The sequence below is a fragment of the Astatotilapia calliptera genome, chromosome 6 (genome assembly GCF_900246225.1).
Source record: "Astatotilapia calliptera chromosome 6, fAstCal1.2, whole genome shotgun sequence".
NCBI classification, from domain to species: Eukaryota; Metazoa; Chordata; class Actinopteri; order Cichliformes; family Cichlidae; genus Astatotilapia; species Astatotilapia calliptera.
This window is the reverse complement of record NC_039307.1, coordinates 35,160,019-35,174,594: the sequence shown is the minus strand read 5'-3', so window position 1 is coordinate 35,174,594 and position 14,576 is coordinate 35,160,019. Positions and strand designations below refer to the sequence as shown.

Here is a 14,576-nt window from a genome sequence, read left to right as displayed (position 1 = left end):
AACAGTCAAACATGGTGGTGTTAGTGTGACGGTCTGGGCTGCTCTGCTGCTTCAGCTTTCTACCAGAAAATCCAGCCATCATTTTGTGCCTGAAAACACAAGCTAAGTTTGGTCATGTAGCAATGACCCACAGCAGACCAGAAAGTGATGGCATAATGAAAGTCCAGACCTAAAGCCAATTAATATGCTTTGGATTGGATTTATTGGCCATTCATGATCGTAAAAACTTCCAGTGTGGCTAAATTAAACAATTCTGCAAAGAAGGGTAAGCAAAAGAATTCCTCCACAGTAATGTGAAAAACAGTTTATGGGGTTTTCAAATAGGGTCAGGTAGGTTTGAATAGCCTTTTACCCCTTAATAAAAAGATAATTTAAAAAAATGCATTTTATAATTACGTGTATTTTCTTTGTCCAGCATAAAAATTAAGTTGATCTCAAACATGTAAGTGTGACAAATATTCAAAACAAAGAATAATTACACATCTCTCTCTGCGGTTTATACTTCTTCATTCTTGTTCAAAGTTATGGTAACTGGCAAGACTCTCACTTCCCTTTTCACAGAGAAAACTAAATATAGATTGAAAGAATTTATCAGGAGTACACAGTAAGTTGAGCATACAAAATGATTTCCTTTTTTTTTTTGCCACAAAATTGTGTGCGACAGCTGCCCTGACACCTCTACAGCCTGCAGGCGTTGACCGACAGTTCGTTGGCAGTGTCGCTTAGACTCCTGCATTTAGCTTGCAGGCTGGGATGGCTGGAGCACTCTGCGGGTGAAGGCCAGCGCTCCACCCAGGTGTCCTTCCCCAACACGTAGATGAACCTGACACACAAAATGAAAAAAGAAAGAAAGACAGATGGCAAGTTAACAAGTAAGAGCACCCAAGTGTCTCATAGTAAACTTGTCCTGTCATAGTTCCGTATTTGAATCAACACAAAATTATTTGTAAGCATTTATTTTTCCTGTTCTGCTCACTTGTTGGTTTCAGTATCAACATTCCACTGGTCGTCCTTGGGGCCAATGATGAGGTATTGGGAGCCCTGCTTCAAGTCTAGTCCATCTCTGCAACCTCCGTGAGACATGAAGATCCTCGTCTGACCCGCTCCAACTCCACCCTCCAGACCTGAGTGGGAGAAGAACAAATATAATAAGCCTTCATTTGTCTTTGAGTTACAAGAATGCACAAGCAGCACTTCATAAATGGGGTCACCAAATAATGAAAAAGTTAACTGGACCACATCATTCCTCCATTGCTCACACTGAAAAGACTGAGAGGTGAAAGCCAGTCACTACTAGGACTCACCCAGTTTGATAACTTGTGTGATCTCCATCTCATATTTGTCGTAGTAACTCTGGATGACATTCAGCACCTTCACCTGGAAAACTAAAACACAGTAGCAACCAAACCTGAGCATCATGAGCAAATTACTGTAAAATTAATCGGACTCTTAAATGGGTGAGGCACTGTTTCCATAAATTAATAGTAACTGTTTCCACGACAAAATAATAATAGCATTACTAACAAAAGGGGGAGGTGACAGTTTCCCACCCTTTTCCAGTAAGATACTAAACTGAAATTCTGTATGATGCCCTGGGGAGTTGCTATATGAGCGATTCATGGTCCACATGGTAAATGAGAGAAAAATAAAGCAGGAGAGCAATAGTGCCATCAGCTAAACTTTCTTTACAATGTTTTAAATATTACAGTTTCTGTGAATGCTCACATTATGCTTCCATTTATTACTCAAACAACATATTATTTGTTCCTACTCTAACAGCTGATTCGCTGCAGGGCTTATGTCATTGTTACTGCTTGAATAAGGGCATTTAATGTGGCTTCTTTTATTTCTATAAATATTAAAATCTTAATTTCTTCATCTAGCGGCAGTTTTGACAACGTACATCTGAATATTTTTAAATCATTTGAATGGCATTCAGCCAATGAACATGCAAAAGTGTAAGCCTCCAGTGTGCAGGCATGCATGTTAAAGGCGCCGGAGTGTAAAAGCACATGTACCATGGTGTAAGCTCTTGCAGGCAAACGTCTCTCTTTCTTTGCTGGGGAAGTTTTCACTGTCCGCTTTGGAGATGCAGCAGTCACCTGGAGGTTTTGAAACCACGGGAGGTCAAATGTGCAGAGGTGGAAAAAAAATACACGCATCCTTTAATGCATTGTTGCAAATCCCATACTTTACCCTGTGTGCAGCGGCAGACGTTGTTTCTGCAGATCTGGCTGAGCTGCTCCTTGTTCTCACGGGGGGTGTAAGTACGACTGCAGCGGCGGTCTGTGACAAAGTGAGAGGGGAGAAATCTAAAAGCTTTAATGTTATTATTATTATTATTTATTTATCTTGGTTTTATGCGAAATATAAGGATGCAGTACAACTTGGCCACTTGGTTGGCTGCTCTCAGCCATGCAACATATGGTCACCTGCTCATCCCAGTGAGCTAAACTGCCGTTCCTTTTATAAGTATTTCTTATAATACTGTATCGCAGAATCTCTGATTTTTATGTCTACAGCTGTATTTCCCAACCTGGGTTGTAATACTCGTAAACAGTCACTGAGGATGGCTGCAGGAGGCCAACTTTGAAGGTCTGCTGGAGTCTGAATATTAGGATCTCAGGCTCTTTGTGAGAAACCTACAAAAAGAAACAATGCAGAGCAGGGGGAATGTTATAAGACATACTTCTTAAAAATGGTACATAAAACTGACTTAAACTGGACAGATTTTAACTCCTCATACTCTTTCTTCCTGTAATCCAATAAATGAGACAGTGGTCTACAGCACAGTTACCTTAAACAGGTGGATGATCAGGGATCCCCTGTCACTCAGGTTATCTACTATCTGGAAGTTGTTGATGTAATGATCCACTGAGTTGGACAACTAGAGACAAACATGTTCAGAATTTATTAGTTCAATTTAAACAGAAATAAAATGCTGCCGTGTAGAAAACATTCTATAGAATTGTATTTAAAGTGTAAATTCACAATGCAATGCTGTATTTATTACCGAAATATGTTAAACCCATTACAGCCTTAGGTGATGCAGGGGTCAAACAAGTGAGCTGAGGTGTGCTTTTTGGTGTGATACTGATAAATTACAGTAAAGAAAACTGAGCTTGCAGCTTAACTTTTTCACAACACGCACAGAAAAAAGTTTGAATAAAACAAAATAAAATAGATGTAAAATAAATTCAGGTTTACTCTGTGTAAGAAAGCTAAAACTAAACTTGGATCATTTCTTAGCCATGAAAGCTTTGTTTCAGATTTTTGAAGCACTGGCCTAGAGGCTGATTACCATCTCCAGGTCTGAGTTTTCTGGGGTGAAGCCAGTGGGCAAACTGATGTCAAGAACCACCATCCTGACGTCTCTGGGTCCTAAAGCCCTGCGAAAGAAAAGCAGAAAGCACTGGCAAAGGATATGAAATCTAAATCTGAAAGGACCCAAATGATCTGATTAAGCTCATGAGAAATGTGAGCAGCTGTTCTGAATCGCTGGATCAATAACTCACATTCAGTGGACCAAATGTTCAAAGAAAATTTATTACGGTCAGACAGACTCACATTTGGCAGTTTTTGTTTAAAAATGTGGTCGTCCCATATTAAAAAGTTGACTGTTTTTGCTGTTTGCTACACTTTGTATGAAGTAAAAGATATAAAAATACACTTTTTTTTCTTATTCTCTAAAATTTAGCAAGTAATTGTATCTTACCTCACTTTGATGGTGATCTGATAGGACTTTTCTACATCTGCTGGAGGCTTTTCTGTTATGAGATGGAGGAAAAGTGTTATTAAATATGTAATCCATAAAGCTTGCTGAAGATACTTGGTGTGTATATGTATTGATAGTTTTTTTATGTATATGTTTGTCATATTGCAGTTGCTGTCTTTTCTACTGTTTTTAAAAAAAAAAAATCAGATGTTTGATTTCACACTACATGCTGTTCATGATTGAAACCTCCCATTTACTAGCACACTGGCTTTTACCTCCCAAGGTAGGGTTTGTGTCCCCTCCAGGTCTTGAACTGGGGATCTTTCATATAAGATAAGATAAGATAGAACTTTATTAATCCCTCGGGTGGGTTCCTCTGGGAAATTCGACTTCCAAAAAAAGCACAGCAACGACCGAAGAAAGTAGAAAGTTTTAAAATTATTTTTTAAAAAGCCACATAAATGGTCCTCCTTGGGGCCTATGATGTTTGTATTAATGTACATACATCAGTATTTTAAATGGTATTTCAGCCATTCCCAAAATTAAGAATAGAGAGATTTTCAAAAATCTTCTCCAGCCCACGTACACCTTAAAATCAAACTCTGACCACACACCAGCCTGAGAGGAGTTTCCTTCTTTGTTTTTATGTGAAACCTCGATCTGTTGATGACTGACTGTTTAAAGCTGATTCTCCAGTAACAGCTCTCTTTTCCCACCTAAAAGCTACTGTACAATTTGAATTCTTTCTGTACCAGTAATGACATATATAACATACACTCCAGATTCCATTAAAACATTAAACAAATAACATGTTTGTGTTACGGCAGGCTTGTAGTTTACAGTTATTTAAGAAAAGTTAAATTTGTATCTTTTGAACTAAGTCCTGTTTTATCTTATTTCAAAATATCAAGGAAATGAAACGTGCTGAAATGTGTTTCATCATTGTTTGACCCTTTCATTGACATGAAATTATCGCCACATGTCAGTAACATCCCAACACACCAACTGACATGTATTTAATGCCTCAAACAAAATTCTTTGTTGGTGATGAGAGCTTCAAGACGCCTCCCGAATGGACACGCTAGTCACATGCAGTGGTCAGGTGTGATTTGTTTCATTTTTCCACACAAACAGTCTTCAAATCCTGAGGTCTCTGTGGGCTCCTTCTCTGAACTCGTTCAGTAGATTTCTCAGCTGGATTCAGGTCAGGTGATTGGCTGAGAAACCAGCTGAGAGTTTCCTTGGCTGTGTTTGGGACGATTGCCTTGCTGAAACATCCACCCTCGTTTCATCATCATAATCCTGGTGGAGGGCTGCAGATTTTTATCAACAGTGTTATAGTACATGTTTCTGTAACATATTGGTCTAATGTTAGCTGTATAATTCATCTCATTGTTTGTTGTGTGAAGTTGGCACTGGTTTCGTGTGATTTTATGTGTCACATTTGCTGTGAGCCAATGGCTGTGATGGGGTTGGATTAATTGAAGGCCCACACTACAAACACTGCTGTGATATTTTGTCTCTGAGGTATGTTATATGGCCAGAACTAAGATGACTTGATTTAAATATGTTGATGGTGGATAGTGTGCTGCTCTGTGAATTGTATAATGAAGATGGGGTGATATTGTGTGTCTCTGTGCAGGCCAGGACCTACTATATGCCACAGCCTAAAGGCAGAGTTGGGTTGCTGAGGTTGGAGTAATTACCAGCCTTCTACTTACAGGGTGGGTCTTGAAGGACAACTACTAATCCCAGTTAAGTAGTTGGCATGTAAAGTGCAACTGACTTGTGCCATCGCAGGCTCGCGCCTTCAACTGGTGTGTTTTATACCTTTAGCAAGCGGGGCGCTGGACTGTGTATCTCTTCATTTTTTTGATCATTGTACTAATAAATTATGTCAGAATTGTATTAGTTGTCATCTTTTGCCCACAGCTGAGACAGCTGGTCAGACCTAGAATATGTCTGTGTTCGATTTCCATTCATCCTTCCTGAAATTACATGAAGTGTGCCAGTGCCGTATGCAGAAAAACAGCCCACACCATGATGTTCCCAATTCCAAGCTTCATTGTTGGTATGGTGCTTTTGGTGCTTTCTTTTTCCTCTGAAAATATGCAGTGCCCTTTGACCTCGTAACATTGTGTGTATTATGGTGTCAAAGGTCAGTTTTGACCACACTATAGTCTCCCAGTATATCACAGGCTTGTCTAAATGCTGTTCAGCAACTTTGAATTCAACATGCTTTTTCTTCAGAAATTGAGTGTTGCATGGTGAGTGTTCATGCAGGCCATGGTGGTTGACCGATTTTCTTTTTTCTGTAGGTCTCTGTAAGTCCTCCTTGGCTTTTAGACAACTCTTCTGAATACTTTTCACTCCTCTGTCTGAAATCTTGCAGGGAAGATCTGGTCCTGGCCGGTTTGTTGTGAAGTGGTGACTGCATTCTTCAGTAGTTTAGAAACTCTTCTGTGACCAATGCCATCAGTATGTTTTCCAACAATAAGGTTGTGACAGCCTCATATTGTTTTAACCCATCATGAGATGTTTCTTGTGTGACACCTTGGTAACGAGACACCTTTTTATAGACCATCAGCCAGGACTGAACCAGCTGATATTAATTTGCAATAAGTGGCATGATTAGTTCCTAATTACTAACAGATTTCAGCTGGTGCCTTTTAGTACCTCCACTTTTTGTTCAGTATTTTTCCCCTGTGTCATTTCTCATTATAACGCGTAACATCATTTGATTTCTTTGCATGTGTAGATGTCAATTGCACCTTTAGAGATACATTTAGTTAAATTGGTGACACATTCAACACTTATTTTATCTGCTGTATTTGAGACATATAAATGGAGTTACCCTGGGACTCTTCAACAGCAACACTGAGCTCAAAGTGCTGGCAGGGCATTTTCTCATCCACCTCATGCAGCTGGTTATAATGGGTCACAACCTTGGGTCAAATTTCAGGAAGAGAAATCGATCAGTCAAAAACGATTGTACAGCCAAATATAGGTACTGTCCTACTATTTAATTTAATTATCTCTAATGAGTTTTATTAATAATCATTCAGTGCATTTATACCTCAAGTATTCCCTGTCCGTTTCCTTGAGCTCTGACTTCCAAATCAAGGTTAGCAGGCAACTGTGCAACAAAAGCACCGCAGAAGAAGAAAAATATTGGATAATGATGTTATTACACTCAGTGATGTTCTTAAATCCCAAATCATCACAGTTCAAAGTTACGAAACTCCGCTACAAGCCTGGATTCTGTTTATATTTCTTTTAATGTCTCTCACCTTGGATGAGCGAGCGCCATAGGCTGTCCTTGGGTCAAAATGGTAGCGGATGTCTCTGCGTCCAGTGATCCTGATGTCTACATTCAGACTGAGGTCATCAGGAGGTCTCTTGATCATATACTCTGACAATGCCTGAAGCACCACCATGGTGGACTGGAAGAGTAGAGAACGAAAAAACCTAACTGGCAGCCTTCTGACAATTAAATCTGGCATGAAATATAATATCAACAAGTGAAATAAATCTAAATATCCTTTAACTGACCTGAGTAGAGCCAAAGCCGCCTCCTCTTCTTCGCTGGCTGTTCAGCCATTTAAAGGCTGCTGCTGCTTCCTCCATGTGACCCAACTTAATAAGAGCCAGCAGGGCATAGCCGGTCGCCTCCAAGGTGAAGAAGTGGTTTTCCCTGTCAGGCCAGTGGCTGCCACCTGCAGCAGCGACAGAATTAGAGGGATGTTTTACACTTATCCTCAGTGGCTTTTTGATACTATTTGAATGCCGGCTTTAAGAGCACACAGCTTTAGTCCGTACAGCAAAAGTGCAGTGATTAGGGCTATGTCATACCATACTGTCTGCCATAACATCAGTACAAACTTTAACGTGATTGAAAAATAGTGTTATATGACAATATCAACGATATAGCAAGTAAACAGAATCCTGCTAGTAGACAGAAATTAGTTAAATTCAATTATATTGTATTTTATTTATGTAGCACTAAACCACAACAGTTCCTTTAAGGTGTGTTTTATTTTCAGGTGAATACCTTATAATAATACACAGAAAACAGCCAGATGACTCCCTAGGAGTGATTTGGCGACAGTGGGAAGGAAAACTCCCTTTTAACAGGCAGAAACCTCCAGCAGAACCAGGCTTTTTGTTTTACTGATGCTTTGCATGATGATAAACCAGGACTTTAAGCAAGTTTTAGTTGCTTAAGGTACATTTACTCTGGTAACTCAAATGAAAACAAGAAAACAAAACAAATCAAATTAAAAAACAGAACTATAATCATTCTGATTGAGGATACCTCGGGCTGCAGCTTCGAGTAACGGTTGATGAACATTGTGAGGTGCCCCCACAAGAGCCAGAGCATAAGAGGTGATGGCCACGGTGTACGGTCTCCTCCCATTTCTAGTCAGTGCATTGGTCAAGTACTGTGTCGTCTTACCCATGGCATTCTATACCACATGAGTGGGTAGATGATGGGTTAGTATAATTACAATTACAACAAGTGTTAAAGAGACATTGCTGCTTGTAACTTACCTCCATCTCCAAACCAGGAATGACGCAGGTGATCCCTGCCTGCTTGGCCTCAGCTAGTGCGATGTGGACAAAGGCGGTAAGTGTTATCTCTGGGTCATCACCACGGAGACCGCCCTAGAGGCGATGAGAGGGAGAAGGGCTTTATCGCCGTTATCAAAGATTTTGGGCAGAAAGCACCTAAAGTAAATTTCCTGGTTCCTTTATAGCACTTTTCTTTCCTACTGAGCACTCAAGGAGCTTAGACAACATTACCCAAAGAACTTCTATCTAATATTTGTCGATGATATAATCTAACAGTGATGATCCGATGAACGCATCAGAGGAACTCAGTATCTTTCCGAAGGATACTGTGCAAATTGCATGCAGACTGGAACAGTCCACCAACAACCATTCAGTTAGTACGGGACCTGCTCTACCTTCTGAACTAGAAACTTTTTAAGGGGTTATTCAGTATTTGAGACCTTCATCATCTCTTTCTCCCATGCCTTGTAATTTTGTATTACAGTTTTTTACAGACGCTAGGACACATTTCTCAATACTTAGGTCACGTTTGCAAAACTCCTCACACAGTGAGCACAACAGAAGTCTATGTGGGCTAAACTGAGGACCAGTTATCATTGTTTTGGCACAAAATGCATTCAATGACTACATCTCTCAAATTTAATGAATCATCTTCTCACTCAGACACAACAACTGCCAAAAAGCTTTGTACGGACAGGACATTTTGCATGTGCTTACATACTGTTTTCAAAACTGTTAAACTTATGGCCAAAACAATAACACAATGCAAAACTTGAAAAGACAGCAAAATTCAACAACAATATTTTATTGAAACATATTTTAAATCTAAAAATGCAGTTTAACCAGCCACAGCTTGTTCTCATTGTAGATGAACATCTACACAGGTGTTACTCCTTCAATTTTTCAACTCCTTCAATTCTGGCATGCCAGAAGATTCTTTCCTAGGTGTGTTGCCCTAGATGACATAAGATGTGATGTGGATGAGAACCTGTGGCCAAATGGAGAAGACCGAGTAGATTAGCATTACTATTGTATGTGTATCAGTGGATGGTGTGTATACAAATTCTTGTATTTTGGGATTACTTAGTGCAAAAAAATAAAAAATACATAAACAAATATTAATGAATTCTGCATGATGTCTGATTCATTCCAGTAACATATATTGAAATTATAAACAGAGATGTGTCCTTGTTTTACACAAGTAAACACTGTGTAATGCTACATGTTGTTAGTGTTTTTTAGGTCATTGTTTTGTGGGTGACAAAGTGTGTTTGTCGGCTGTCAACCTTTGCTAGTGTTCTGGAAGAATGAGTTTATTTGAGACCTGAATGAAGTGTTTTGGTAGTTGTAGTGCATTTTGAATGTGAAATGAACTGCTTTGCCAAGCTGACGGTCAGTTAGGAGGATTGTGTGAAGTGTTTTGCAAAAGTGACCTAAGTATTGAGAAATGTGTCCTAGCGTCTGTAAAAAACTGTAAAACCATCGGAATAATTCAAGTATTTGATTATTTAGAATTTTAATCACTGAATAAAGTGTCTAAAATAATGGAAACTATTTTAAATGAGTTAAATAAAGTTGTTTGTTAGATTTTAAAAATGTACAAATGCTTAAAGTTAAAGAAAGAAAATATGTCATCAGAAAATAGTGGCATGCTACATGACAGCGTGCTTTTTCTGTTGTTCATCAGCAGACAAAAGGATTATAAAGACTGGGCCTTTTTGTTGTATTTATATTCTACTTTCATAATAATCTCTTTCTTTTCAGTTTATTGATTTGATTTTGTTAGTCTTGGAAGTTGTGATTGAATAATAAAGCAATCATTTTGAAAGGTGTAGTTTTTACTTCATATATGTGCCTGCATGTATTTTATCGATCTATCCTTATGGGCTCAAATTGTGGTCATAAATATTTTGTACAATGTGAAAGGACCATAAAGCAGCTCTATAAAGCACCCCTTCAATAGCCAAACCCATCTGTTCTCCGATTGGATTGTTAAATTTGTGATTGACATGACATTGGCCAATCAGATGAAAGGAAGAAAAATAGGGTCAAAATTTGTACTTGTAACTTGAAACTTGAGTGCAGAGTTTCACATGTATTTTTTGGCTAAGTCCACACACAAATCTTTTTTACGCACACACAAATTCTTTTTACACATACAAATCCTGATTTACAAGTACAAAATATTTATGACCACAATCTGAGCCCATATATCCTACCGACAGTACAGATTCAGACAACAATTAACACTCACATTTACAGGTGTAAGCGATGGTACAACAGGCCATCTACCAATCAGAAGGTTGGTGGATTGACTCCCAGTTCTCCATAGGAGAGTCCACGCTGTGGTTGAATCTCAGATTCAGAGGGAACAATATAGTTTTTGCCTGGGTTATGGATCACAAGAACAGCTCTTTAATCTGTAAAGGATAAGGGATTCTGCCCAACCAGTCTACATCTTCTTGGAGATGCCTGGAGAAGGCATCAACCGTGTCTCTTAGGGGATCATGTAGGGAGCACTGTGGGAGGATGGATATCTAACCTGTTGTGCCATCTGGTCATGAGCTCTGGGTCATGACTGAAAGAAAGAACGTCTGGGCTTCTCTGCTTAGACGACTGCCCACAAGACAGACGGAGGGATGGACGGATCAATAGACTGATGTTTATTTTCCAAGTTACAGTTTGTCTGAATGGTTTAAATTTGATAAACTTAGCTGTAATAGCTATCATAATGAAACAGCTTATTTTGTTATTATACATTGTGGTGGGGCGTGGTTTGCGGTGCCGTGCGGACGCACCTGCACGGCATCCGCAATCACGCCGGCCGTGTTAAAACACGGGGACTCAGGGGTTGGTGTGTGTGTGGTGTGACGTGAATTAAATAAAGTTGGCTCTGAACGTTGCTCCGTGGTCCCGCCGTGCCTTATTCACGCCACATCACACACACACCAACCCCTGAGTCCCCGTGTTTTAACACGGCCGGCGTGATTGCGGATGCCGTGCAGGTGCGTCCGCACGGCACCGCAAACCACGCCCCACCACACACATTTATTGCAATTAAAGTTTTTATTTATTCTGTCGCACTCCATAAATTCTACATTTCTGTGGCTGCACTGAATAAATTTGTCCTTTTTCACATCTGATTTTCAGTCGTGTGTTCAGGCTGAGAGGTTATGCTCGTGAAGACGTGTAGTTTACAAGAGAAACAATACAAGGACCAGGAAATGAAAACTTTTCTCTCTTTGAGTGGAAACCACATAGATTACCAACCTCACAGTGTGAGTGTGTGGCTGTATACGTGCATGTGTTTCTCACCGTCATGGTAGTGCTGTAAACTGGGTTGTCCTCTACATACATTCCTTTATTTTCTCTGAGTTTGTTCATCACCAGGTAGACCAGAGGGTCGCACACTTGTTGCTTCTCAATGCCCATGATGGAGTGAGCCATGGAGAACACCTTTACCACATATGCTGTGATCCTGTCAATCACAATCTATGTCATATATATGATTTATCTAACAGAATAAATTTATCTATTTATGAATCTCAAACTGATTTTCCTCACTGACTCACTTCTGTACAGTTTAGCACAGTAAAACTGAAATAAACATGTATTGTTTTTGTTATGTGACACATGTAAGTTGGAAAATCACTACCGCAAAGACTAATAAAAATAATATTTTAGTGTTGTCAAAACTGAAATACTTGAAAGCTCTAAGAATGTAAGGATTCGTCAGTACCAGGTACTCGCTCCTTCCCTCCTGTAGGGCGGGTAAGAGCCGTCACGCCTTCTGTATGCCAGCTGATTGTCATAGCCTGAAAACACAAAAGAATTTCCTGTTTTAACCACAAAGACATAGACAATAACTAGGTGTTCATATTCCAGCCTTTTGTGCTTAGTCAGAAAGTTTTTTGCAAACTGGTTTTAGATTTCTTTTGCAAACCTCAGCTTTTATTGTAGAATTAAGCCATAGAAAATAATAAAAACAGTAAATCCCCCTTTCCTTCTTTTTTGTTCTTCGCTTTTTGCTTTCGTCTCACCTCTCTTGATGTACTGGAGAGCCTCTGCTCTGCGCTGCACGCCTACGCTCTCCCAGTTGTCAGTTCGGTCTAAGTAGAGGGTGGCAATGAGGGGCAGAGTAATGGAGGCTAGGTTCTGCTCCACACAGCCACCAGGCATCCTGATCAGAGATCCCAGAGAGTCCTCGTTGATGGAGTTCTCAATACTGTCTGCTAACACGCTGCCTAGTAGGGAAAAAGAAGTTTCATGAACAAGCCTCCTTCTTGGTTTCATTTTTGATCCTTCTCACCACTCTGACAGTTACTGACCTCTGACATTGATCAATGACTCAGGTTGAGAGTTTGGCACTACTGACTCCAGTTCAATCTTTCCAACACGGACTGTCTGCGTTCCTGTTTTGGATGCAAACATATTGACACCGAATTTAAAATGAAGAAACTCAAAGGGAGCAGATATAAATGTGAAACCTCATAACTTTGGTAAACTTTAGACCCAGTTCCATAAAATCTAAATAAAAACAGAATGCAAAGATTTGCAAATGTCACAAAACCACATTTTATTCATAATAGAAAATATCAAATGTGAAAATGCACCATTTTAAGAAAATTGTTATTTCATTTTGAATTTGATGGCTGCAACACAATACAGGACAGGGCTGTATTTATCGCTATGTAGCATCCCCTCTTCTTTTAACTACAGTCTGTAAAAGTCTGGTAACTGAGGAGACCAGTTGCTGAACTTTTGGGAGAGGAATGTTTTCCCGTTCTACATCCGAAATAACAGTCTGCAATGCTGGGATCCACATGGCCTGACCAACAACCCCAATGCCAAACGATGGCACCTCTCTTTGGAGAGTTTTTCAGTCTATCCCAGACCCTAGCTGTTCAACGGGTGTCCTGGGTGTTGGATTTTTTGTTTCACGTGTGGTTAAAAGTAGTTGTGGGTTTAAAGAATCGATTTTCCTGATTCAAATCGATTTTAGTTTTAGAAATCGCTCCCAAAACTATTTCAACAACCACCAAACAGCTAGTGTCAGCTTTGTTTTTATACATAGGCTAATTATAAAAACATGGATATGTCCTGATAAATGATCAGAATTATAACATTTCTGACTGTCTGAGTCAAATCAAATTGGGACCTTGTGAATCAGAATCAAAGCAGTTATAGAAATCGAGTCTCTTTTGAATGAGGTTTGGCACAGAGAAGATGAGGCAGGAACTAGTATGTGTGGATAGCTAAATGTATTCACAGACAGTGAGTTCGGGGACTGATCACATGCCAGTTATTATTGCAGTGCTGTCTGAGAGTCTAAAGATCAAGGGCACCCAATTTTTCAACCCTGCCCCCTTGCATGCAGAGAGATTCTTTTTTTAGATGATGTTATGTATGATAACTGATGATAAATAAATGAGGGATACTAGAGCAAAATTTTTCTGCAATTTTTAGACTCAGTTTGTGAACTCGGTGAGCCTCCGCCCTCCTAATCTGTTCGTTTTAGAACTATTCATGTTACTGAGCTGCTACCAATAAACCCAGTTAGTCTCCAGCTGTTCCTCCAGCTGTTTTGTTTAGTACCACATACTTTTCCCACTTTTTTTGAACTGTGCTTCTGCCATTAAATTCAAAATGAGCTAATTTTCCATGAAGTACTGAAGTGTGTCATTTTAAACATTCGATGTTCTTATTATAACTCTATTGTGAATATGCATCTATGAGATTTTCAAGTCATTACATTCTGTTATTATTTACATTTTACATATTTGTCACAACCTTTTGGGAACTGTGGTCATAAAATAGGGAATGACACATTATCATACCTCACTGCTTACTCATCTACTTACCCCCCTCAGCGGATGGGTTCAACACCACACTCCAAACTTCAGTCTTCTGCACTCCATCGAGCTGTTTGTATCAGGAAAAAAGGTTTTGATTCAAGAAGATATGTGTTACTTATTAATTATCTTCTAAGCACACAGAAAATGCCAGTTTCATCACGCAGTCACTTACCACTACCCGTAAAAGCTTCTGGATACGGTCTCCTCCCGTCATGTCTCTCCCGAGCACCATCACCTCCAAGGGATGTTTTCCCACCACCAGCGGTACAATGGTGTAGGGCACAGCTATCGAAGAGCCAGCTGGCACTGTCACTTCCTGTGTGTGTCTGTCCTTGAAAGCAATGCTGCATATGCCTTCAGTCTTCATGAGCACCACCCTGACCTGAGCAGAAAGTGATCAGCCGTTACAGAAGAAGAAGCTGGTAATTTATGAG

General features: G+C 39.7%; 1 protein-coding gene across 1 annotated transcript in view; it reads right to left on the bottom strand.

Annotated features, from left to right (window-relative positions):
* Nucleotides 1–179: 179 nt before the first annotated feature.
* LOC113024664 (complement C3-like) overlaps nucleotides 180–14,576 on the bottom strand; it is a 30,602-nt gene continuing 16,205 nt past the window's right edge. The window contains exons 24-44 of the mRNA XM_026171914.1: nucleotides 14,315–14,524; nucleotides 14,149–14,209; nucleotides 12,616–12,699; nucleotides 12,328–12,531; nucleotides 12,027–12,102; nucleotides 11,603–11,765; nucleotides 8,267–8,380; nucleotides 8,031–8,181; nucleotides 7,268–7,431; nucleotides 7,006–7,158; nucleotides 6,792–6,851; nucleotides 6,570–6,660; nucleotides 3,716–3,767; nucleotides 3,302–3,389; nucleotides 2,798–2,887; nucleotides 2,537–2,642; nucleotides 2,197–2,286; nucleotides 2,019–2,102; nucleotides 1,305–1,385; nucleotides 977–1,124; nucleotides 180–823 (exon numbers count right to left, since the gene is read on the bottom strand). Of these exons, the coding sequence (XP_026027699.1) occupies nucleotides 679–823; nucleotides 977–1,124; nucleotides 1,305–1,385; nucleotides 2,019–2,102; nucleotides 2,197–2,286; nucleotides 2,537–2,642; nucleotides 2,798–2,887; nucleotides 3,302–3,389; nucleotides 3,716–3,767; nucleotides 6,570–6,660; nucleotides 6,792–6,851; nucleotides 7,006–7,158; nucleotides 7,268–7,431; nucleotides 8,031–8,181; nucleotides 8,267–8,380; nucleotides 11,603–11,765; nucleotides 12,027–12,102; nucleotides 12,328–12,531; nucleotides 12,616–12,699; nucleotides 14,149–14,209; nucleotides 14,315–14,524 (2,415 nt within the window). The 3' untranslated portion in view covers nucleotides 180–678. The remainder of the gene's footprint in view (nucleotides 824–976; nucleotides 1,125–1,304; nucleotides 1,386–2,018; nucleotides 2,103–2,196; nucleotides 2,287–2,536; nucleotides 2,643–2,797; nucleotides 2,888–3,301; nucleotides 3,390–3,715; nucleotides 3,768–6,569; nucleotides 6,661–6,791; nucleotides 6,852–7,005; nucleotides 7,159–7,267; nucleotides 7,432–8,030; nucleotides 8,182–8,266; nucleotides 8,381–11,602; nucleotides 11,766–12,026; nucleotides 12,103–12,327; nucleotides 12,532–12,615; nucleotides 12,700–14,148; nucleotides 14,210–14,314; nucleotides 14,525–14,576) is intronic.